At 35.4% G+C, this 27,657-nt stretch overlaps 1 protein-coding gene across 1 annotated transcript in view; it reads right to left on the bottom strand.

Moving 5' to 3' along the window:
- Positions 1 to 1,230: 1,230 nt before the first annotated feature.
- The window catches only part of LOC126374399 (transcription factor SOX-21-like), a 59,200-nt gene continuing 32,773 nt past the window's right edge, over positions 1,231 to 27,657 (bottom strand). The window contains exons 4-5 of the mRNA XM_050021076.1: positions 8,232 to 8,377; positions 1,231 to 2,457 (exon numbers count right to left, since the gene is read on the bottom strand). Of these exons, the coding sequence (XP_049877033.1) occupies positions 2,005 to 2,457; positions 8,232 to 8,377 (599 nt within the window). The 3' untranslated portion in view covers positions 1,231 to 2,004. The remainder of the gene's footprint in view (positions 2,458 to 8,231; positions 8,378 to 27,657) is intronic.

The raw sequence follows: 27,657 nt of genomic DNA, 5'->3' as shown, positions 1-27,657 counted from the left end.
ATGTAATAGTTGGTTTACATTGATATTACATGATTGTACACTATTTAAAGGAAAATTCTTGATTTATAAGGGGCAAAATAATGTTTTACTTTTTCGATAACAATTTCCTACACCTTCTGTAATTATTCAACCGACACGTCAAAAAACCAAAATATTTTTTATGAATTGTTACTAATTTTACTTTTCTTTACGTGAGTCAATATAACGTAACAACTGGATTAGGTACTTATTATTATTATTTTGTTATAACCAAAATATCATCCTGTATATTCTTAGCTATCTCCTACAGTACTTTACAGAAGGGTCGTGCAATTGTTTATGTTATTCCACCGTATTTTGCCGTACAAAAGACAGACCAGTGTTTACCTTCTGCCAAATCACTACCAATGATATCTATGAAGTGCGCATATTTTATTAAAAAACATTGAGGGGAAATGCGCCATTCAAATATTAATTATAATATCATTCTGAAAGTAAAGATTGTCAACACGCAGCCCAGTGTTAAAGTCGAAAATTGTATAACGCGGTTGCGTATTTACGTAACACTGTCGAGGGCGGTTTGTTATTTTTAAAGTTTTAAAAAAGCGAATGTCAAATATGATATTGTAATACGTGGATAATTATTGCGTTATGTTTATTCAGTGACAAGTAGAATACTTGAAAAAGTAGAATGATACGTCCTATCCGTTAGATATTATGGGGGTGAACAATACCCATGATAATTGTACCTAACTGTTATAATAATAACGTTCTCTACGATATGGTTCCGTATTCTTTTTTATTAATATTTATTATTATTTAATAATAATCGGGTCATGATATTATTAAAACAAAGTAAATGGATTTTTATGTTTTATTTTACGCATTATTTACCATATTTTAATCAAGACAAAAGTCTCTTTGTTACATCCGACTTCACTTTACAACAACTTTATCATTTACAAAGTAACTTACATATTTCGTAATTTACAACATTTACTTAAATTAACGAACAATAGGCGAACTGAGATTTTTCTTTCACTGTTTTCTTTTTCTTTATTTTAATTGGTTATGTTAAATTGAAAATAAAAAAAGTAGTTGCAATAATGTCTTATGGCAACAAATAAATGCAATATTTTATGGCTATGTCACACTTACACAAGTAGTCGTTGTATTACGTAGTCATTTTCAACTATTTTACTATTATAGAAATGATAAGCGTCTTAGGAAAATCCATATGGATGCAAAAAAAAAACAATATTTTTAATAATTTACACATTGACACAGCTTCTGAGTCGATACTTATTGAAAAAATAAACTTAATTAATATTTACAGAGATTCGAAATTTTAATAAGATAACATCGTTGTAATTAGTTTGGACTTTTTTAAATCCCGTGATTCAAAGTTACTGTGAAAACAAAACGAATAATTAAATTATTATAGATTTTTCAATCAGATTTTTTATTTTTATATGAACAAAACAAACATGTTGAGTGTGTATTTTTATTCTTATTTTTGTATGTTATGTTCTGTTATGTTATGAACTAAACAAAGATGTGAAAGTTACACAAATATAAGTGTTTGTTTTCTTGTTTTATAAAAACAGTAACTTTGAATCAGTACTTACTTGTACTATAATTTACGAAATAGATATCTTTAATATTTACAATCTTATATTTACAAGAATTTATATTGTATAAATTGGAATGTTTAGTTTTCATTACAATACACCTACTTTAAGTCTACGAGAGGAAAATCAAAGAGGAACTTTGGGAAAACCACGAAACATCCGCACAATACGGCAAAGCTCTTCTATTAAATAAAAGTAACAAAAATCGTTTCTGAAATTTCAGAAACAATTGAAAATCAATAAAAAAGGAATGCCAAATTGGCAAATTGAAAAATGGCTAAAAACAAACTGTTTCGAGCGAACAAGCGAAAACAGTTTCTGAAAACGCTCTAGCCTCAATAATTTCAAAACCAAAACATCCAGGCCAACAAAATCAACAAAAAACCTACTCAGGTCAAAATATGACTGTGAGTGGTCTCCTAAATTCAGAATTACCTTGAGGATTCTGCGCGTACTGCCCGGGGTATTGGGGCATCAGAATACTTGAAGAACCTTGATAATACGGCAAGGAAGGTGAAGGATTCGATCCTGATGAAGAACTGCCTTCAGTGCGGTCTTGGTTCTTCGCGGTCACATCAGGAGAGTCTGCTGGAGATCGCGGTGAGAGACTAGAAGGCGCTGAGTTCACAGCTGAGCTCAGACCAGCCATAGCAGCCGCTGAAGCTTCAGAGTACATTTTGCTGATGTCCATTGGATAAGACCTTTGTTGCTGTTGGTCCATGTACATGTAAGCTTTAGACAGAGCAGCAGAATCAAGGTAGCCTCGAGAAGGATCGGTGTACATGCCGTAACTGCGGTATTTTTCCGCCTCGATGGAGTATTTTGACATGTCCATTGAAGAGCCAACCTGTAACAAGTAGAAAATATGTTAACATACACATCTAAAATTAAAAACTAATGGTTGAAAAGGAATGGGCGCAAATTAAATCAGATATATAAAGTTTGTATAAAAAAAATGGAATGTTACCAATTAAATGACGATAAACATTCAATTTTATTGACAATATAAAGCTTATTCAAGAGCTGTAGTAAATGAATTGAGACTCAAAATATTTATATTATAACTTTATATAAAATATAAATATTTATTTTGATAAGTTTAGTTTACCAAACACAACAAATCATCAAGTACGTGAAGCCAAAAGTAAATCGATTGTCATTAAAATAAATCAATTTAAGACGTTTCAAAACAAATTTTAGAAATATCAGCAAATTAACTTCAATACAAATACAACATAACACGTGATTATAAGTACATAAATCAGCTCTATGTATTCAAGATGACAATAATAAATAAAGATTTATAAATAAATAAACTAAGGCGAATCATAAATCATTGACCATAGACAAGTAGAAACATTGACAAATCAACACTATACACGATTAACATAAGCCAATAAGTAAATATAAAAGCAAACTATAAGTCACTGAAAATTGAATACAGTATTCATATAAATATAAATACATAAAGGCCTACTCGCATTCGAAAGTATTCTTTATTGACTGTGCTGTAAGAGATGAAATACCATAAATGTTTTTGTGTCCGTGAAAATATAATGCCGTATTGTATTTCACACGCTCAGACACACAAATCAAACTGAACAAAACCTTCGAATAATGCTTCGAATTTTAAAATTTTTAATGAAGTGAGTCGTACACAATATTGTGAGGAAAATATCGCTTTTTGATACACACGGACCTAAAGACCGATGAGCGGCATGGATTTTTTCAATCCATTTCATCTGATGGTCAAGGACTGACCTCATAACTCACATGATCTTTAATTGTGTTTGTGTCAGTTTGAATATTTTTCTTTATGTAAGTATTTAAATTGGGAAATGTGGTTTTAAATGAATTTGTGTGTTTGCTGGTCTAAAATAGAACTCTGCTTCTTATCGTTCCTGACGATGTGTAGCCTGCGTTAGCGCATAACATACGAGCCTCGGTCACAGCTAGCGCGCTAAATCAGGATTAGTACGACAACGCGACATCAACTATACGCTTTACGACTGCTCTTACACTCCACGCTATTTTATTACATATGACTTACACTGAATGTTCGGACTTGTGTTCGTTGTCCTTTTTTAACCGTTTTTATAGATTGGTATGGACTTTCACGTGCGATGTCTAGTCAATTTCGTCGTGTTTGAAATATAAAGTATTTAAACTACCACCTTTCGTATTAACACCACATTGCTGCTGACTCCGGTTCACACTATCTAAGTTTATTTTAAGTTATACCTGTCATTTTCTTATCCGCCGAAAAGGAATAGGACGGGTAATCGACAGGCATAAAATGTTTGCAACACACGTCAATTTTAGGCAAAAAATTAAAAAATCCATCCAAAATTTTATATTGGCCAATAACCCGACAGAATTAAGTTGACAGCACACGTCAAACGGATTGCATAAATATATGAGCGATATGCCTATTTCATTCGCCCGGGTTGTTCTTTTAAAATTAACAGAATTGTCAATCATCCGTCCCTTTCCTTTTCGGCGAATAAGAAAATGACATGTGTAACTTAAAATAAAATTACCTAGATGTCTGCAGGAATCGGGGCCATTTCGTTAGGCCTTGATGTACTTTGTAAAAATCAACGCTATACTTTTCTATTAGTATTCTTTAATCTCAAGTAAGTATTGTAGTATCGTTTGTTTGATTTTATATTTCTCTTATTTGTTCGACTGTCGAATCAGGTATTGAGAGTTAAATGAAGTAAAATTAGCGAGACTTTAATTCTCAGTAGTTCGGTCGTCGAACAAAATGTAAAAAAAAAGACATTCAATTGACGATATAAGTTTTAGTGTAAGTAAAAAAGTTCATTTGACTGTTTATACCATGCGACCAAAGCCGCACAAAAAGACTTTTAGAATTACTTTAATAGACAATACAATTGCGAAGGACTTTTTATAGTTAACAGCAGACAAATGTGAGCCAATTTAAAAAAAAATGCTTCTGTTCCTGAACCTAATGCAACCTAATTACAAACTTGCAACGCATCCGCAACTGATTTCACGCACATTATAATTTCACATCAACTAATGAGTCGACCACAAACCTAGCGTAAAGACCCATAACTACCGAAAGCGACTAAAAGATAAATCATCTATCACAATAATCGAATCCAAAAATCACAATGGTTCGTTAAAGGCATACGTTTTCTTTACCTGTCCACGCGAAAACGCAACATCACCTTTTTTAATACTACCCGGTAAAGCGTCGCACATCTACACGAGTTGATACACACCCGATCAATGGTAGCTGATTATATTGTTTCCTACCGAGTTTAGGGTCCGATTCGATACGTTAATCGAAAAAAATGCTTTTTCATCGGATAGTTCCGAGTCTATTAAGGTAGCACAATAGCTCTGATGGATCGTCGAGGGGGCCTACTCCTAGCTACCGAATTTCGTAAACTTTCGCTCGAATTAATTAAATAAGATTTCCTAAGCGAAAGTCGATCGGATAAGTGCTATTGTTTAGCGCATTCAATTTATTGATTGAATTCGATAATCATGTTTGACTAAGTACGTCTAATGCATTTAGATGGGCTAGTTAGATCGTTTTGCAGTACTTAGTTATAACATAAGATAATAAGGAATTGAATTGCTTTTAATTATCAGTCATTTCAATCATGTCACATGACATTACGAATAAGTGTTGCCATAAGTAGTTTATTTCGATTCGCTTACTTTCTTTAAATCATAAATATAATAATATAAAATGTCCAATTAGTTAACTTTTAATTTATTCTTTATTCAGCATCATTTAAGTCGCTTTTATTTTGTGCACTTGAAGTTTTGACACGATCCAAATTTACATAAACCACAATTAGTCATATTATTTCTTTGACATGGTTCATTAACTGTTTATTGTAAGTATTTTGATTTATTTTATTACTTAAATCAACAAACAAGAACTTGGTATTTTTTTCTTATTTCGTTTCAATTTTATTTTAACACGTCTACGCCAACAAATCAATATACGAATAAATATACTTAATTTATTTTTCATTTCATTTCAACGAAATACATATTTGTTCTTTTTTAAGTTCTATTTCCGTTTCTGTTCAATTTCTTATCAATATTGATTGCACTTATTCGTTGCAAACAATTCACTTGACACATGACAAAATAATATTATTAATTCTATTTCGATAATTATTAAATCTAGAATCTAGTGTAATTAAGTTTAATTACAATGGAAAATGCTAAGCTTTTTACCAAGTCATTATTTTTAAGTAATTTATTTTGTGACTAGTATCAGATACATTCATAAACCTACGTCCAGCACAGATTATAGAATTCTATTTGCTTCGATCCTGACACACTTCTCTTGCTTCCTTCACATTCATCAATCACCACTTAACTTATATCACCACAATTATTTTAACTAAATGTTATTGCACGTCAAATCCAAACTATCCCCAACGAGATCCTATTAAAACACTCCTTGACATACAAACTTGGACAATTAAGTCTCGCCCTCGAGGCCTCGCCCTTCGATTTAAAACTCCTCCATCTTTCCCTCTTCTATTTGACGTTTAATCTCGTGAATGTGACGTAGATGTGTTAAACACGAGCTCCGGGGGATTGAGGGATTATGTTTCTGGTTTATTGGATTATGGATTAAAAACAAATAGTCTAGCACTGAATGGTGCCTTAGAGTAAATTGGAAAAAGGATGTCGTAAACTAAGACAGACAAGTTGGCGAAAGATTTCAATCCAAAGTCAGAATGAAAATTAATATTCCAAACTGAGTGTTTTTGAAAGTCTGAAAAAAGACTCAAGAAATAAACTAAACCCATCTCAATGTGAAACATGCAATAACAATACATGTACCTAAATACACAACTGAATAAAAGACGGTGATGAAAAAGACAATTTAAAAAAAAAATACAATATTGTATTGTAATTTACATAATGCAAATACAGAAGGTGATACACAAAACACGTACTCGAAAGATTGATTAAACGCGCAAATGCAAATCCACGCAGCAACAACAAAGGCATGAAACACTAATGAGCAAATCCTGAATCGCGCTAATAATTCATAACGCTACAACAGAGAGAACATCTTCATTGGATTCCTCACATTAAAGCGTAGCGAATTGAAATCCCGAATGATCGACCCTTGTTTACCATTGTTTACCATTGAAAGCGGTGAATCGTCACGAAATAATTAGCGAAAATCGCAAGGGGCGAGCACCCTCAGAGATTATAACGCCATCTGTCGGCGTGAAGAATTGCTAGTGATTTTGGAGTGAGTTCACTCGTTTGTAAGGATGAGGTGCGAAAGGGTTAATCTTTTTCGTATTACGTCTGCTTTTATTTTGAACTGAAAGCTTTAGCCTTTGATTTTGATTCTTAGAGAAGTGACTCTTTTTAATAATAAAAAAATAGGCTCGCGTTCTACCACAATCTCACCTGATGGTAAGTGACGATGTGGTCTAGGATGAATCACACTTACATAGCAAATGCCTATTCACTCTAGCCTTGAAGACTCCCAGATTATAGCGAGTAAGGAAAAGCAGACGACGGCAGATAGTTCCAGTTCTTTGCTGTTCGCATCAAAAAGGAAGAGGCAAAACGTTTAGTGCGGATTGGTGGTATATCCACAACATAAGGATGAAATTCTTGCCGATGTCTAGACTCAATCACCTCTTTCATCTAATACATATGGCCTTTCTAACTTTTTGCAAGTAACACCTGTCTGTATAACAGCCGTGCGATATTAAAATATTAATAAAACCGATTTTTTGTTACTAATGAACTAGTCACCCAAACTTTTTCTATAATCTTCCAACTCGTCCGAAAATCTATTAAACGCTTGTTACGACTGCTCAAACGAACCGAAGACAGTGGCGAATTTTCGGAAAATTTAATATCATTAAGATGGTGCGTCAGCGAAATTTTAATATGCAATTTCACATCTCCTTATGGGTGCGGACAGAGGTGCTTGGAGGCGGAGAATTTTTCTCGCACGAAGCAACTTCTTCACGCTATAAACGGTTATGCGCTAAACGGCGTGAACACGGTTCTTCCGCATTATACTGGTTGTATTTTTGATGGATTAATTACGACATTGTGGTAATGGTGATTATGATGATATTTTTTGCTCTGCCTGTTCACTACATGTATAGAATATAGAAACACGTCACATGCGAACGTTTCGCATTTTTTGTGATTCCACGTGATTTCAAAAAATATACGTAGGTACCTAATAAATAATATGAGTTGTCAGAAAACTAAATCTTTTTTGTACAGAAGCCAACATTGCTACTAACTCTGATCTCGGCTAATCTTAAAACGAAAAAGATTAGTAAAAATTATTTAGTAAGATGCAAAATTACTCAAGATCTTTTAAGACATTATGTCTAGAATTTCAGGAAATACGTATTTTTATAAATATTTACTAAATGTTTCCTTTAGGAAATTAAAACACATAATACCGGGTTCTTACCGCGTTCATCAGGGATATGAGACTCCCGATATTTCAACACTGTTGCAAGTGCCATATTCACGGGACGACTGATGAAATTGGAGTGGAGAAGTAAAGGTTTTCCGTTACTTACAAGGAGTAACTATTAATTGTTTCGTGACAAGATTTGAACTCACCTGGGCATTAGGCGATGTCAAAGCAGCAGATATGGCATTCTGTTGAGCTGCAGCCGCCGCCGCTGCCGCCATGCTAGCTCCGAGCGGGCCGTATGCGGCCCCGTAGTACCCGCCCATCGCTTGGCCCATCCCACCTCCTGCCATACCTGGGGACAAACAGTACAGATTAAGATTCAATGAGAAAATCTATTGGGAGAGAAAGTTTATCTCATATATAAGGCTAAGCTTGTTTGACTGGGCATGGCTTTATAATAAATTCTATTAGTTACATTTACATCTAATTCAAAATCTCAAATCTTCATTTAGTAGGTAACATAGTTACACTTTTAATCGTCAATTTTTACATAACGAACGTCTCATCTGACTAAAACTACTGCAACTTCTCACAAACTGTATATTCGGGGAAAAGAAGCTGCAAGAAAAACCTCGGCAAAGGGCTCTAGACGTTCTTAAAAAAATATATATAAAATATTGTTAAACAATATTATTGTACCTACAGAGCTTTATAGCCTTTAAAAAAAGTGCATTGACGTCATAATAATATCTGGATTACCTTATCTACTACAGAAACTAGTTAATCTCAATCGATTGTTCTATATTTTATTAGTCTTATGAATACTCGTTATTTCGAAATCCAAGTAAGACTGGCTGGTATATTCTCATCGTTTTACTCTAATCATTCACAATCGAGAATCCCGCCCGTCCGTTCAACTCAACAACTGCAGAACTGCATTCCAAATTCAAAATAGTTCTCGAACCTCTCTCCAATTCACACCTCAGTCGGCAAGTGGCCTCCGTAATGGACAGAGGTCCATTCAAACCGACATAATGGCGTGCCAGAACTCTGATTCGAGTACCAATTAATTATTTCATTGTGTACAGAATAATCCTGCTCTGGAGTGCTATTAACTAACGGTCAGTTCCTTAGAGGTGTTTATTAATACGGACCTTAGGGGTCGTAGTGCGGGTTTGTGGGATCATTTTGTAGACGGAAACGGGGCGAGGATTTGATGAATGAGGATACAGCTTGGCCTTTTCCAGGTCAAAGTACAGAAAGGAGACTGAAAGCTTTATAGATAAAGATTTTATTTTCAATTTCAGAGGGTAGAATGACGTCAAAATGGGGTACGAAACTGCCTTTCTCCAACCAGGTGTCGCTACTGTTAAGTGTATTTAAATTTTGACAGTTTCCCATACTATTTGACCAAACAAACATTTATTTTGGTTATATTTTCACTACCCTTTGCGCAACATTTAACTACTAAATCATAGTTTTATATTTTATTATCTAAACGTCGGAAAGAAAATCTTATTTTTCATCTAAAGTGCCTTTTTCCAACTGGCTGTTTTTCTTTTTTGTAACTCATTCTTCCTTCAACTCCACGTTTTACAGCCATTTATCATGAATTTTAGCTGGACAACGTGCAGATCTGTCAAAATTTAGGAACACTCAGCAGTACTGCCGCCTACATTTAAGATTCTAGTTTTTATCCTCATTGTTTCCGAAACAAATTTGAAAAGCTCATACCTCATATCCAAGAAAATTACGAAAATAATCCGCCAAATTAGAATGTCAACTTAACCACTCAACATGCCAGCCACTACATGTAAATCGAAATCACACTCCATGTCTTACCGAGAAATATGCCAAATTCGAATTTAAATAAAAAAAATATATGAGTCGCCCTCATTGTGGTGACGTCACTCGAATCTACAATATTATTATTATACTACAAAATTCTATTTGCCGGATGAAAATAGGCAAAAATCTGTGCGGCGGGGAAATAAGGTTGAAAATCGGCTGATAATTTGTTTGCCACGAGACAAGATTGAGTGGTTCGAAAGGGACGATCGAGATTTTTTTATTATATTTTATAATTAAATTCGCTGTCATCTCTTGTGGGCGATGTCTCTGTCTGCTATTGGCGTGAAATAGATGGAAATTCTCTTCAGACTTTTTCCAAGAGTTTTATTAATTTAGAGTACATCGGTTGTCGGACCGTAAAAGTTGATGTTGGAATTTTTTAGTCAGAGAAACACGTGACAAAATGTCGCACAAAGTTTTATATTTTTCTTTATTAAGTCATAAATGAATGTAGAATGAATGAATGGAATGAAATGCTACACCGACAAGAGCGTGGCTCTTAAATTAGTGATGTGATGAAGTCATAAATAGAAAAAAGAAAACGATTTCTGTTGCCTTTATCAATCAATCAATAATACTTTATTGCACAACGACATATAAAATATACAAAATAAGCAAAATAGGCGGCCTTATTGCTAAACAGCAATTTCTGTCAGGCAACCTTAGGGTGAAAGAAGTATAATTATATCTTCTTCTTCTTGACTTTATTTATATCTGTCTTTTTTTCGTAGGTAATCAGAATTACATAATTTATCTTTGACCTTCGAAACTACCCAATTAAACTTACACACGACACCACGAAACCGCACCACTGTACTGTCGTTTACATTTTTTTTTAGGTAACCACACCACAATATTGAAGTTCTAATACAAAACTTATGAATGCATTTAGCGATAGGTTAGGTTAAAAAAAGATACGGCAAAAATAATGAATAGATGTTGTGTAGTATTGGGTACCTATATTTATGAAGTTACGGTATGATTAGTTTTGTTTTGCGAATCCCTTATGAAGTCGCCAAATTTCAGCGACATTACTTATTATGAGATTAAACGAACTTACCCGTACGTGAAGTTCTATCTCAATTATACGAAGCTCCTTGTTCGAGAGGGAGCATAAGACGTAGACTACACTGTAAACCCTCTCGAACAAGGAGCGAGTATAATTAATAAATTAAAACATAACGATTTGTTTTTATACACGTTAGACATCACTAGTCGGCAGTGGTGTGGTTACCTAAAAATAATTCATCAAAACACCACAGTGACGCGGTTGTTGACAAAACATGCATTTTCTTTGCCACTTCTCGCTTTACAGTTTTCATTCCATTATTAAAATAGAAACTTTTTCACCCGCCATTTATAACGATATTAGCGCCATCTTTCGACCTTTTCATAATAAAAGCATACATCCGACAATAAGAGTAATATCATACACGATTCGATCCTAAGACATACGCACAATACCTCCATTTTTCGCTTCGGCCTTTCAGTGTCCACTTATAATGGCTTCCTAACATAATAGGTTAGGCTTAGCGTACACTAGTAAAATTCTGTGTAGATATTTGCATATCTTTTTTATATTTATGTGGGATAGGGCATGAAGGAAACGATTATTATTTCTTTAACTTTCTTTGTTTTAAACGTTGTATACCTAATTTGGTACTTTTTCTCTTATTTAAACAATCGTCTGCCATTACCTGTCATTCCGCAATTCTCTCTTCTCTCTCGCTCACTCGTCGCTCTCTCTTTCACACTCCTTTATCTCTCTTCACCTACATTTAAACTAAGAAATAATTAGAATTATTGCATATTAACATAAGTCATAAGTCATGGGAGCCGAGATCGAAGATTCGAATCCAGCACAGGCGTAAACCAACGATTGTCAAATTTGTTTTCGTATTCATGTTTGGATCATAAATGATTACCTATCACGTGCTCAGCGGCGAAGGAAAACATCGCGAGGAAACCCACATTTCTGAGAAATGCATTTTCGGAGTTATGTGATGTGATCTAACCTGTATTTATTGCCAAATATGTTATTAATGAACTTCAAGCTTAAATGATGTATCTAAGTATATTTATCGTTACATTGATGAAATTCGCTTATAAGAAAAAGTGTATTAGGTACCTGTGTTCTATTTACCAGCACAAGTATTTTGTCAGTGCTCTCAACTCTCATAACTTTTTAATAATTTTCATAATGAACATTATAAATTTTTAACACGTTGCGGACATATAGAACGTTAAAACACATAATAACGGGTTCTTACCGCGTTTAAATCAGGGATATGAGACTCCCGATATTCCCGTAGAAAATTATGGATCTACCTACTCCACTCAAATCTCATCAGTCATCCCGTGATCATGGCACTTGCAACAGTGTCGAAATATCGGGAGTCTCATATCCTTGATTTAAACGCGGTAGTAACCAGTTATTATGTGTTTTAATTATGATAATAACCGCGTAAATTTAAAACAATGTATATAGAACGTTTGCAAACGTTTTGTCGCGTCCTGCAAAGTTTTCGTCCAGTGAACACTGTACCCAATACGTAAATACGCGCCCAAGTATTGTGCCGGTTCGATTTAGAAAAGGTCGGACACGGGTGAGAATGGGATTTCCATCCGGGTTTCCTTTTCAATTCGTTTTGTCCGAGACATTTGAATGTGTTAAATTTTACGGAAAAATGGTTATTTTCCGTGCCGCCAGGTGTTTCTAAGTTGGGGTTGGGGTGATTTATTGATACTGGGCAGTAAGTTAGGTGTACTTATGTAGATTTATATGGCAACATTAAATGTAAGTACGTGTAATATGAAAGTTTTATTTGGAAAAGAGCTTCGGTTGATTAATGTAGGGGCGTGTGATAACATTAAACCCGGGTTTTGCTAGTCACATTGAACACACATACATACATAAACAGCCTATATACGTCCCACTGCTGGGCATAGGCCTCCTCTGAATCAACCGGAGGGGGTATGGACCATACTCCACCACGCTGCTCCAATGCGGGTTGGTGGAGGTATTTTTACGGCTAACAGCCGGAACCAACGGCTTAACGTGCCCTCCGAAACACGGAATCATCTTACTTTTTCGGACAATCAGGTGATTCAAGCCTGAAAAGTCCTTACCAAACAAAGGACAGTCTCACAAAGTGATTTCGACAATGTCCCCATCGGGAATCGAACTCGGACCTCCGGATCGTGAGCCTATCGCTCTAACCACTAGACCACGGAGGCTATTAGTCACATTGTATGTCATAAAAAAACTTTTTTAAATATAGCTGAGTAAGATTCCGTTCTTGAAGTAGTTGGTAAATATCTTACATTCGTTATTTCTCACATGTCTTCAAGAAAAAAACGATAAAGCATGCAAGGATGATCTGAATCATCCCCTAGTATTCGGTACGATGTCACTAACACCTTGCATATATATTGCAGGTAAATTGCAAGTACATTTCTTTGGAATGGAAGGATTAGACATTCAATTTGACTAAACAACAAAATGCTCTCACAATTACAACACTTTTTATTTCCATCGCAAAGTTCGTTTACCAAAAGCAATTGCTCCTCGCGCAGGTTAGATCAGTTTATGATGGATTTTTCAATAAACTTCTTTATCGCCCAGTGTAAGTTGATCGCACGCGTTGAGACACGCGCGGTCGCTCGGGGCCGTCCACCTTACACTGGGCGATTAACAAGTTTGTAGCATTATCCAGCATAAGTTGGTCTGACACGCGCCGGACCAACGCGAGTTTTAGCGTACGCCCTAAAATGGAAAAAGAACACGTTCGTTACTGAACCTTATTTTTTTCTTCAGACCCCTAAAAAAGTTTACAATCTCGAGCTGAAAATTGTAATCTAAAAAAAGTTTCGCCAGCTTCCCAACTTCTCAGAAGTCCTTCACTTGAGTTTGGTTTAATTAAAATTAGTCATTTGCAAGCCACTTTTGATGTTGCAGTTTTGCGGGTTCGTTATAGAAAATTAACCCTTTTTGGTGAATTAATTGGGTATTTTGTTGACATTGTCGTGTTCGATCGCGTCCTTTCAACAACTTAGGGTTAAAATAATGCAACGGGGTTATGAGTTACTATGGGTTTCAGAAAGTTTTCAATTAATTTTCTGTAATTAGAAACTATTATGCATCTTGTTCAATACCAACCACCATAATCACTATAGGCTTTACAATGCTACATTTACAACACACCCATAAGTATATAAATAAATAAATAAAGTTGTTTATTGTCATAGAAAAAGGTCGACACAACATTGGATACTATAGCTAGGACACACAAATGCTACAGAAGTATAACCCTGCTACCTGAACTAGGAGACCTGTATCTCAGGAAGCAGTGTTCAGCAATTACATCTTTTATAACGTCGGTTGAGGCAGACCATTGTTAATCTGATCTTATTCATTTTGTAGGTATGTTAATTATGCATGTGTGTGTGTGTGTATATATGAGTGTGTCTGTGTGAGTGCTTGCGTTAGCCCTACGACTTAAATGTAGTCTTGGGTTCAGAAGCTGCTATCATAGGATGTCAGCTTCCACTAACGCGTGTAAGTGTGCGTGAGTGTATGTATACCTGTGTCTGTGTTTGAACGTGTGCACTTATGTATTATGAGGATTTGTGGAAAATAACAGGGCAACTGCGCTAGCAACAAAGCTAGGTTAAAGTTTGTATGTACTTGCAAATAAAGTTTTGGTCAAGTAAGTAGATTATACATTTCGAGTTCGATAGAATAGAATTGACCTAATCATGACTGATACGGCACTATGCTTAATTTGATAGGTCTAATTCGTACCGCGCATTAAAGGTATTGTAAAATGTTATCTACTTTTATTGAATTATAGTCGCTAATTGTATTGAACAGACTTTATGTTTAAATTAAATACATATATTATAAACATGAGTACACGGTGAAATTACTACAGCTTTCGTATAAAGAATTTTTAAATTTTATTTTTATAAAAAAATCCACAGAAGGCAAAGTAATGAAGAAGTAGGTATAATATCCATTACAATTTCCTAGAAATCTGTTAAAATATACTCCTTATTTTTACTAAAAAAAAACAGCCGAAATAAAAACTCAAGTGTATTTCTATATTTCGCAAAAGATTTCCGATCTCCGATTTTCTACGGTCGAAAACGATGGAAACAAATGACAAGCGAAAATTTTCGCCATTTCATAGCACCAGATACCCCTTATAAATGCGAGCAACGCCGGCGGACCTAACTAACCGTATATAAATTGATAGATTAGTTACAGTTTGTGCAAATCATGCATGTAATGTTTATGGTCCTTTTTATTACTTTTGTACACATTTTTATTCATGGCTGCTTATTTTTAGTTTGAATATTGAAATTCCAAGCTTAGCTCTAGTCTAAGCTTTGGAATTAAAATTATAAGTATGTAGTTTAAAATGGAACTGCATTTATAGTTTCGGTCTTCTAAGACTTAACTTGTTAATCAAAATTCAAAGGAACTTAAGAAGTATAGCTTTGGGAACAAGTCATAAACAAATAAAACTTGTGGACAAACGTCTATTGCAAGACCCTTCCAAAAATAAGGAAAAAAGTATAAAAACAAAATAGCATAATGATTTTCTTGTGCCATAAACAAAACCCCCGCTACACACGTCTACTCTCCCCGACGTCTTGCGCGCAACTGTCATGTAAATGACGTCACGCGACCGGAAGCAGTTTGGTGGGGGGAGGGCCATCCGGCGGCGCACGCGATTGGTCACTTCCGTTCGGTAACAAAAATGGTTTTTTTTTATACTGGCATAATATGCTAATCATGATGAGGCAATTTATTGGATTATTGTATGGATTAGCCAAGGGTGTTTTGGGTCACTTGCCCTGAAAGTAGGATTAATGTGTTGGATAATGTATGTCATTAATTACAACTAGCATGTGGGTAACATGAAATGGTAGCAATGTTATATAGAACGCACATCACTCGGTCGAAAGAGTCACATTGCAAAATCTCGCATGTTACGAAGAAGAAAGAGATTCTATAGGATTGAAACAGGTTTGTTTTACTACACAAACGAAGCCACTGGTAAACAGCTAGATTTTTACACTAAAAATTATAAAAAAACCTTCGACCAGATAAAAAGTACGCTAACAGCAGACCAGCTCAGTGGTTCCAGAAGACATTAGTGTTTCAAATGTCAGATCCCACATATATGCTTGCAAGTAAACTGAGCGTGTGACATTCCTATCACACCAAACAAACGACCTGACGACCTTGAAGACCTGGACCGATTTCCACCAAACATAGCCAAGAATACTCTCGACTGATATACCTTTCAAACAAAAAAAAACCGCATCAAAATCGGATCATCCGTTTGGGAGCTACGATGCCACAGCCAGACGCATACACATTTACACACACACACAGACACGCCAAACTTATAACACCCCGTCGTTTTTGCGTCGGGGGTTAAAAATAGATGTACGACAAGCATATAAAACAACATAACAATTCAGTATCCTCCATCAACTCTTGATAAAGAAAAACAGCACAGCCAAAAACAAATAGGTAACAATAGAAATCGAGCACACTACGTCAATTAGCTGTATTAATATAGATGAACAATGTGTGGAAAATATGTTGAAAAGGTTAATACGTAGATGGTTTCACAACCAGCCATTGTTAAGGCGAACTCATTTACATTACAATCAATACAGTTTACTCGAGTTTTATGACAATAAGTGTATTGTTATGTTATACATGAGCACTGTAAAACAATACCCTAATTATGAATACCGTGTGTGAATTACATTAAGAATTGTCATAGAACACTTGTTAAAATAATTCTCCTTGAATTAATGCTTGTCAGGTTTTATTTTTGAAATTGTGTAACTAATTCGGTTACGTAGGTAATGAGATAAAAAGGAATGATCACGTTTCTCTAAGAAATAGAACTTAGTTCGTTGTGAACCAGCCAAAATTGTTTTTCTTCGCGTTGATTCAATTAAACCGTTTATGCATAAGGCCAGGCGCGCACTAAGAGCTTTTCGCCGCGCGGCAGAAAAACGCAGCGGCGTAATGTCGCACTGTAATACTGTACCAAACAGTTTTAAATTGTATTGCGCGCACTTGACTGCAGAGCCACCGCAGCGGCGCAGTATTACAGTGCGACATTATGCCGCTGCTCTTTTCTGCCGGGCGGCGAAAAAACTCGTAGTGCGCGCCTGGCCTAAGTAGTTGTTAATTCCTCATTTTTATTATACATATATGGGAAATAGCCCATCTTCATCATCTTCCTAGCATTGTCCCGTTTTTCACAGGGTCCGCTTACCTAACCCGAAGATTTGACAAGTCCGGTTTTTTACAGAAGCGACTGCCTGTCTGTCCTTTCAACCCGCGAAGGGAAAACCAGCCCAATACAGGTTAGGTCACATACCTCCGAAAATACATTTCTCGGGAATGTGGGTTTCCTCACGATGTTTTCTTTCACCGCTAAGCATATGATAATCACTTACGATCCAAACATGAATTCAAAAACAAATTCGACAATCATTGGTTTAGGCCTGTTGCTGGTTTCGTACCTGCGACCTCAAAGTAAGAGGCAAGCGTTCTATTAACTGGGCTACCACGGCTCATATAGGAAATAGCCCAATTTAATCTAATGCATGCGTTCCGATGGTACCAAAATTCGTCCAAAATGTTTCTGAAATTAGAGCGTTCACACATACTAGTTATCATGATGTTTTTTTTTGTAGCACATTATTAATGCTGAGGACATACTAAAAAAAACCTTTTAAGAATAGAAAATATTCTAATAAAAGTAAAAATGAAAGAAACTATTTTCATACAAAGACCCTATTTTTGTGACTTGTTCATCGATTGCTATAAAAACAACTCGTCATTGGGCTACAAGTTACATCGAGAAGTGCACCATTAACACTTTCAAGGTCAGAACGTCTAATAACGTTCTGATCCCAAGATGTCATATTACCTATTATGAACCATCAATGACCCATGATCTCTGTCCGTGAAATGGTTAAATAAAAAAAGTAAATTCTCAAAACTGATAGATTTGCGGAGTAGTGATGATGCAGTGTATCCTGTATCGGCAGATTAGAGCAACTATGATCAGTCGCAACCTAACTCCGATAAAGCGAGATATCTATTCAGTTATGTCTCATTAGCTCTATCTAAGTATGTCTATTAATTAGGTTAGATTATGACTCCTCCAGGTATAATGTATATTGTAAGTGTTCAGATTTTAGACAAATTGAAGGATGTAATAGTATTCTGGCTTTTCCGTTGTCAGGGAAGCTAGGGTACTCTATGGTTTGGTGGGGAGGGGCTTGAAGTTAAGGGATAATAGCTTCAAGTCCCTGCCTTCCCTATAAATAATTGTTAACTGTATAGAGCTGCATAGTCATAAGTGACAAAGCTCTTTAAATAAAGATTTAAAAAAAAAAGACTGGTATGTAGAATTATAAGTTGTTATAATAATAAAGATTTAAAAAAATAGTATAATATTCTTATTGTAGTTCTAGCTCTTCGGAGCGTGTTTATTTGACTTAGAAAATCAATCGCGCTCTTTTAAAACCGCATGGAAACTTCAAAATCGTATTTAAAATATCATTGAATTTGGATCTAAACATAACAACTATCCTGTTTTCTACCCTGTCACTGACGTAGTAACAGCAAACTGTCTCTAAACTAACCTAAACTCGTTAGTGGAGAAAAACAAACAGTTTTACAAAGGCACAATAGCTCCAGTACTACCAACATAATAACACACGCACCTGTGTCAATGTATGTAAACCGTACAGTCAATGGTAGAATGTTATTCAACCTTTATCTAGAATTTTTAATCGATAACTTCGACGAGTCATTTATTAGTAAACATGTTAATGTTGGTGAAAAGGTATCGGACGGTTTAAAAACATTTAAGAAAGCCATCTGGCATTTGATTGACTCCAATTTATATATAAATCTAAACTATTTACATTCTTATTCAACTTTTAGCACCTTTCAGATAGATGACCAAATTATTAAAAAAAAGAATCGGGATATTTTAAGGATCGGGGCGGGTCCTGTAGACATCAGGTCTTAATTAAGAATGAGTAAATCAATGAATAACCTGGGCGAATTAAAAAGGTATCTCGCTGGTATGTAATCCGTTTGACGTGGGCTATCAACTTAATTCTATCGGCTTATTGGCCGATGTAAAATATTTAGAAGGCTGTTTTAGATTTCTGCCTAAAATTGACGTGCGTTCCGTATTTATGCTTGTCCGTTACCTCCCTTTCCGTTTCGGCGGATAAGAAAATGACAAATATAACTTAAAATAAAATTAGGTGGTGTCTACAGTAATTAGCACCATTGCTTCCAATTAAAACAGGTTTACGGCCTGAAAAAGTTACTGGCGTGATATTTTACAGACGTGATTAGTAAAATTAAAACACATAATAACGGGTTCTTACCGCGTTTAAATCAGCCAGTCATCCCGTGATCATGGTATTTGCAACAGTGTCGAAATATCGGGAGTGTCATATCCCTGATTTAGACGCGGTAAGAACCCGTTATAATGTGTTTTAATTATGATAATAACCGCGTAAACCTAAAACAGTGATTAGTAAAATCTGAATTTGTCGACGAAAAAATGTTGATGTTTAAATTCACGTGATAACCGGCGCTTGTGATTGGTTGAAAAGAATATGAACAACTCAATACACTGGCTGGTGAAAAGTCTGGACAATAAAAATGTTCCAATAGTTTCCATCGCGATTGTACAATTCCAATCAAATTCAAACAATGTGCCTATCTGGTATACGTCGAGACAGCCATTGTTCACACAACACACAATAGTCGTATAAAGATCTATATAATATGAATTACTGGATACAAAATATGGAATTTGTAAAGTAAACATTTTTGTTATTTACCCGTGTAGCTGACGCATGTATTGTGCTATTTATTAATTAACTGTTTTAAAATGGTATTGTGATGAAAACATTCAGGATTAAATTAAATTATCTTCTTCTACCGTGTGGGTTGTCAGGTGAATAACTAATCTCACCAACCCAAATTATTACATTATATTAATTATTTTTGTTGAAGATGTTCTTAGAAAAGGTTCATTACGATCTACTCTGAACCGGCGTGCGTGTATGAAACGATTGATGAATGGGAGGAAGGAAGAGAAGTGTGTTAGGATGGAAGCGAATGGAATTCCATAGTCTCTGCTTACCCCGATGGGAAATAGGGGTGAGTTTATGTACCTACATACATAAACACACATACATACATAAAAATACATATGTGTATTCATCTGGCATGGCTCATGTAAAACTTACGTACTTAAACTAGTAAGCAGTAACCAGACCAAGGGCTTCTCGTACCTTCCGAAGCACATCTTTCGGACAACAATACCCTAGTAAACCTAATAGACCCATGCCATATTACATTGCCACTTCACCATCAGGGTTAAAACTTGGTACTATCAATATTCAGGATATAAGCCCATAATTTATGAATGGGCCGTGCCGTAATACATTAAAACATAGTACAAGGCGAATTAATTTTAGGTGCATTATTAAGTATTAATTGATAATGATATCACGTTGTTTCCAGGAATTGTGCCCGGTTAATAGCATTAGGCTTGCCCCAATTACATGGAATTTAAAGATAGCTGCCGAGCGGGTGTATGCGTATAGGTACTATACACTTCTGCCGGGTCTGCATGACAACCGCGCCGCGCGCGGAGGGAATATATTGAGCGCTTCGACCAATAGCCGTTTGGCGTCCATCTACGTAGATAGCATTCGTATCGTTTATTGGTCCAAGCGCTATTATTCGCGCCACGCGTGGCGCGGTCGTCATGCAGACCCGGCAGGTTACTGCTTCTAGCGTACATGTTTGTTATGTTATTTTTTAAGAGGACATTGGCCTTCCTGCAGACACCTCCTAATTTAATGTTAAGTTATAACTATCATTTTCTTATCCGACAGATGTTAATTTTAAACTGAATGAGTGAATCAATGAATAACCCGGGCGAATCAAATAGGCACCCGTTGGCGTGTGCTATCAACTTAATTCTGTCGGCCTATTGGCGAATGTAAAATTTTGAGGTTGTTTAAATTTCTGTATAAAATTGTCGTGTGTTCTATAATTTTTTTGCCTATCTATTAGTTTACCTTTCCTTTTCGGCTGATAAAAAAATGACAGGTATAACTTAAAATAAAATTAGATTGTGTGTATTAGAATCAGCACAATTATTGATTGCGTTATTATTTCCACTAAAGAATGGCTCATCATTGCAGCATGATGAAACTGCATAAAACTGCTCATTGACGAAAGAGATGTTGCATAATCTTCATTCAGAGTTTTCGGCCAATTATACTAATAAGCAGTTGCTACAGTCGAAAGCGGCACCTCGACACTAATGTCAACCGCACTGGTGTACCAAAGGTCAGTTTGTAACCCAAAGTTGACGAGAACCTAGCAATTTTGGTTAAATTGCCCTGAAGTGGGCGGTGTCGCCGCGTGCGCACTCGTCCTTACAGCCAAGTGCGCGTTGACCCTAATGTTTTAGGGCTACGACACGTGCGTGACGCGTGCAACGGACTCTTTCACGGAGCTTTTAGCGATATTTACACATAGATTTGTTTAGTGGATTCGTCACATAATAGATTTATGCTACCACAGCAAGTAGGAAGAGGTAATTTAAGAAATTATTGCAATTTACAAGTTGACTTTCATACCGACATTAACTCATCCGTAATCCTTATTGGGCGGAGAAAACCACTCAATAAAAAAATTAAGCCATTGTTGATACATAGTCCCAAGGTGGATATGATGAATCTTATAGTTACAAGGGATCAGCCTCAACCCCATAACAATTTAGAAACTAAAAGTTTGAAAACAAATTTTTGTTTGAAACAATTTCAAAAACAAATACCTCGAAATTGATTTGTAAACTGTCATACATAACAATTATGTCAAATTCAAATGAGCGATTTTCTTTTTTTTCTTACCAGCTATCCAAGATGGCGCTGAACTTGGTAGGAGGAGACTGGTACTGATACAAACCGTATTTTGGTTTAACGGTATCAGTGGTTTACTACTTTATAATACTTTAATGATGTAAATAAATAAAAAAAAGGTTAGGTAATGCAAGAAACGAAACGTTAATTATTTCCGTATGATTGTGGTTTTTCTGCGATGAAATTTTGAAAACATAAAATGAAACGTACAAGGCGCAATAATTACGTTCTGGAAAAAAAACAAATAAGTAAGGAAAAAATAAATCGTCTCTTATTAGTTTGTGGCATCTTGGCGATGGACCAGTAACGTAGTTACTTGTAGAACTATTTTTATTTTTTAATTCTGAAAAAGAAAATCTTCTCCTCGATTAAGGTTTTCTTTAATTTTCCTGACGGTACCATCATAATCCACTATGGGAAGCTGCAACGATTTTTAACCGACTTCAAAAAAAACATGAGGTTCTCAATTCGTGTACCAATTCTCGAAAATTAGAACTCTAAAGCAAAACTGGATCAGCCGCGTCATAAAATGAAATCCAGTTCCACAAACCAATTACATAAAATGAATATCCCTTAGTACTAATCACTTATTCACCCTAGTGTAGTGCAGTCGTGGTGGAACATAAATTCGTTGGCACAATTAAGTAGAAAGGTCGTGTGCTCAGTGATGTGTTGTTCTCGGGAATATTCCCAATGTTTCCGTTGTAAAAACTCTTTAATAGTAGAGACACTGGCTGTTATTCTTTTTTCAAATTGTTCTATCTTGTACTCTGATGTTATCTGCCCAAAAGTTAGGTAATAAAACTCTTTTTACGTAAGTTTTCCTCCTTTTTACTTTAATATTAAGGACCTAGATGCTTTTCTTTTTTCAAATTTTTCTTTCTTATACTCTGATGTTATCTGCCCAAAAGTTAGGTTATAAAGCTCTCTTTACATAAGTTTTGCTCCTTTTTACTTTAATAGTAAGAACACTGGTTGCTTTGCTTTTTTTTAAATTGTTCTTACTTGTCTTATCTGCCTAAAAGTTAGGTAATATTTGCCATGTACTTAGTTAAGAGTCTTTTTGTAATTATTTCTTTTTTATTTTGGTGCAATAAAGTGTATTTGTATTGTATTGTAATAAAGCTCTTTTTACATAAGTTTCGCGCCTCTTTACTGCCGGCAACGTTCTCAAATTGGGAACATTCCCCGGAACGCCAGATTACTGCGCGTACTGTGGAACTGCAAGCACGTGGCAGCCCCGCCTTCTTTCAGTATTGCGACTGTTTGTGACCACAGGGAATTTAATCTTTTAAACTAGTATTTTTTTTCTTGGTTGTTGGTAGGGCTGGCAGAAGAGACGAACAGACATTGACCAACTTGGCAATGTCCAAAAGGTTTGGTACTCCAGGTCGCAGACAGCCTAATCGTAGAGAATTAGATAAAATTGCAGTGGCCACCCGTGACCCAATCCGTCGCCCATGGGGTTCATGAGCCACCCTGGATCCGCCCTTGGATTCTAGTCCGGTACAAAATGTAAGACAACAGAGGGGTTAAAAAGGCCACATTGAAGCAATTTATCTAAAAAAGCAATATTGCAATTTGACATTTGCGCATATAAAAGTAAAAAATCGGAATCATTTATTCAACGTAATTATTATCGATAAACTTGTTGAAGGTCAATGTAACATTTTTGAATTTACGTCATTTCGCAAGGTGTTATGGCTGAGGAGAAGAAATGACAAGAAACTGCAACAGCAACACATCTTTTAAAAACCAATGAGGTTATTAACAAGTTATTAATAACTAGAGGAACACATTCATTGCCAGACATTTTTATCATTTAGGTAGTCATTAATCTTAAGTGCGCAATGCAGTCAAATGTCAAATAGCATTATTGCTTTTAGATGAATTGCTTCGAGATACCTCACACTGATGAGTTTTTAATTCTTAGATTTATCCTCATAAAAAACAACTAAAATAAAAAAAAAATAGAAAGAATATCTAAATACTAATACTAATCAAATATAAAAGTATATCTTCCTACTACCAATAAAAATACTTATATCTAACTGTTGTGAATGCATATTACTATTTACATATTAAAAAATAAAGCATAACATACACCGCCGCTCAGTAGTTCCGAATATGAAATCCGTTTGAAAATGGAATACATAGTTTAAACAGTCTTGGCTGTATTTGACAGTTGACAGTTTTTGTCAAGCTCGACAATAGGGGTTAGTTGGGGGTTGGGAGTGCGTCAAGTTTCACCCTCTTTCGCCCTTATCCGAGGTTAGGACATTGACATGCGATTAAAATTATAGAAAGATGTTGTAAAGGGGCAGTGAGATGTTATTGAATTTTCGAAAGGGTTGTTTGATTGTTTGAAGGCTTTTTGTTACGTATTGTGATGTCACACTTCGCGGGTTTCCTTAAGTACATTTTGAATGGAAATTAAAACCTTCTGGCTCTCATTGTTCACAGTTCCATTTCAATTAATTGTTTTAACAATGCAATGCAATGCTGTAATATTTGAAGTATTTTTTTTTACTTTTCAATGTTATATCATTCCATTATGCCACGGTAACAACGAGTTCTACGAAAATTGAGGTTTCATACAAAGAAATACAGTTTTATAAATCTGATTTTGTTATAAAAAGTGCGTTTTCAAAAGTACTCCGCAGTCGAGTTAAACTCGATCTTATTTTTGAAGTCACGACAAAAAATCGTGACAGTGGGCGTACTTTTTGTCGCACGGGGCAACTGACCTATTCCGTGCCTTGTTTAGATTGGTCAAGTCCTCGAGTACTCAACTGGCTTGTTGTTATCAAACTAAAATAAATAGTGCATACGCCTAGAAGAATAAATGGTTAAATTACATTCTTATCCTATTACCAGCATCTAAGGAATTCAAAATGTAGCTAAAGCCTGAATATAATGCCAAGTTATGAAAAAAAAGTACTACTGCCCATTTAAGAAACTTTTAAGTCGATATTTTAAAAAGTATATTATTGTAACTGAATCAATTTTCGTGCTACTGAACTGATTCATAGGCTTCGTAATAATATTGAAGACGATTCGGCCAGTGTACGTAAGGCACTGCACATAAGTAAACATATTATACCTATCTATAAGTGCACACCCACAGTCTGTGTTCGTTCCAAACGGGGCTTTGCAGTTGTGTAATCCCAATATTCTCTGTATAGCGGATCCGATGACATCCATTCAATAGCTTACTCGTTGATAACGTACAGGGTCCATTGTTGCATTCGTATTTTGTATAGGTGCTTATTTTTGTATCTATGCTTTTCCTCTATCAGATTCGACGACAGATATTTTTTGGATAACGGAATTTTGGTAATCGTGATTCGTTTTCATGACTTTATGATATCTTTATTAATGAGTAAGAGTCAGTCCGAGAATAATTTGACAAGTTGCAAAAAAACGTACATAATAGTATTTTTAGACATCGAGCTGGGTATTACACGACTAATAATTGTTTGATGGTGAATAGAATTCTTCATGCTTACCTACTCTACAAAAAAGGTCAGATTTCAAATTCAAATTCAAAAATATCGTTATTCAGTAGGTAACATAGTTACACTTTGAATCGTTTTTTTTACATAATGAACGTCTCATCCGCCTGAAACTGCTGCAGTTTATAACGACCTGTGATGACCTGTGTTCTTCCCTTCTGTGATGTTTTTAATAAATTCGTCGTGTCTTATTAAGTGTCTAATCATTTTACCTCTTCTGTCTCCCCATCTCTGAATATTTGCCTCTTTTGCCTTACTCTTACTAGCACTAAATGCTACACCGACAAGAGCGTGGCTCTTAAATTAATGATGATGATAACAGGATCAGAATGGCATTAATGCGTTTGTTAGATAGATTAAGGTGTAGGTCTATGTCTTTATTAACGGCCTTCGTGGTCCAGTGGTTGAGCGTTCTGCTCACGATCCGGAGGTCCCGGTTTCGAATCCTGGTTGAGACAAATCACTTTGTGACCCCTAGTTTGGTTAGGACATTGCAGGCTGATCACCTGATTGTTGAGAAGTAAGATCCGTGCTTCGGAAAGCACGTTAAGCCGTTGGTTCCGGTTACTACTTGCTGATGTAAGTACGTAGTCGTTACTTGAGTCACGTCAGGGGCCTTTGGCGGCTCAATAATAACCCTGGCACCAGGGTTGATGAGATTGGTCATCCACCTCACAACCAACACGATAGAAGATGTCTTTATTAGAGGTAGATATATTTACTTTATTCTGGCTGAAAACTTTAAGGTTCGCAGATAATTCCTGAACCCAATATGATACGATATGATACCTACTGGTATGACAACGTAACATTGCATTTCTAAATCTGATAGATAGACTTATTTATCATGAAATGCATGCAGGTGATAAAATATATAAACATACGTAGAATTAACATTCACACGTTGAACACATCGCCTGATCGTTAATTATGGTCAATGACAAAATATGTTTCCATTTTCAAAATTGCACTCATAATTGTACCAATGGTACCAAAACATAATTTCAGTAATATAAACATGCAATTTTACAATGTTTAATGACGGCTTTCGTCTGCGCAATAAAAACAAAATGGTGGCTCGAAATTGATTTGTAAACTGTCATACATAACAATTATGTCAAATTCAAATGAGCGATTTTCTTTTTTTTCTTACCAGCTATCCAAGATGGCGCTGAACTTGGTAGGAGGAGACTGGTACTGATACAAACCGTATTTTGGTTTAACGGTATCAGTGGTTTACTACTTTATAATACTTTAATGATGTAAATAAATAAAAAAAAGGTTAGGTAATGCAAGAAACGAAACGTTAATTATTTCCGTATGATTGTGGTTTTTCTGCGATGAAATTTTGAAAACATAAAATGAAACGTACAAGGCGCAATAATTACGTTCTGGAAAAAAAACAAATAAGTAAGGAAAAAATAAATCGTCTCTTATTAGTTTGTGGCATCTTGGCGATGGACCAGTAACGTAGTTACTTGTAGAACTATTTTTATTTTTTAATTCTGAAAAAGAAAATCTTCTCCTCGATTAAGGTTTTCTTTAATTTTCCTGACGGTACCATCATAATCCACTATGGGAAGCTGCAACGATTTTTAACCGACTTCAAAAAAAACATGAGGTTCTCAATTCGTGTACCAATTCTCGAAAATTAGAACTCTAAAGCAAAACTGGATCAGCCGCGTCATAAAATGAAATCCAGTTCCACAAACCAATTACATAAAATGAATATCCCTTAGTACTAATCACTTATTCACCCTAGTGTAGTGCAGTCGTGGTGGAACATAAATTCGTTGGCACAATTAAGTAGAAAGGTCGTGTGCTCAGTGATGTGTTGTTCTCGGGAATATTCCCAATGTTTCCGTTGTAAAAACTCTTTAATAGTAGAGACACTGGCTGTTATTCTTTTTTCAAATTGTTCTATCTTGTACTCTGATGTTATCTGCCCAAAAGTTAGGTAATAAAACTCTTTTTACGTAAGTTTTCCTCCTTTTTACTTTAATATTAAGGACCTAGATGCTTTTCTTTTTTCAAATTTTTCTTTCTTATACTCTGATGTTATCTGCCCAAAAGTTAGGTTATAAAGCTCTCTTTACATAAGTTTTGCTCCTTTTTACTTTAATAGTAAGAACACTGGTTGCTTTGCTTTTTTTTAAATTGTTCTTACTTGTCTTATCTGCCTAAAAGTTAGGTAATATTTGCCATGTACTTAGTTAAGAGTCTTTTTGTAATTATTTCTTTTTTATTTTGG

The sequence above is a fragment of the Pectinophora gossypiella genome, chromosome 1 (assembly GCF_024362695.1).
Source record: "Pectinophora gossypiella chromosome 1, ilPecGoss1.1, whole genome shotgun sequence".
In the NCBI taxonomy this organism is placed as follows: domain Eukaryota; kingdom Metazoa; phylum Arthropoda; class Insecta; order Lepidoptera; family Gelechiidae; genus Pectinophora; species Pectinophora gossypiella.
The sequence above is the reverse complement of the archived record's forward strand: the minus strand, read 5'-3'. Positions and strand labels throughout refer to the sequence as shown.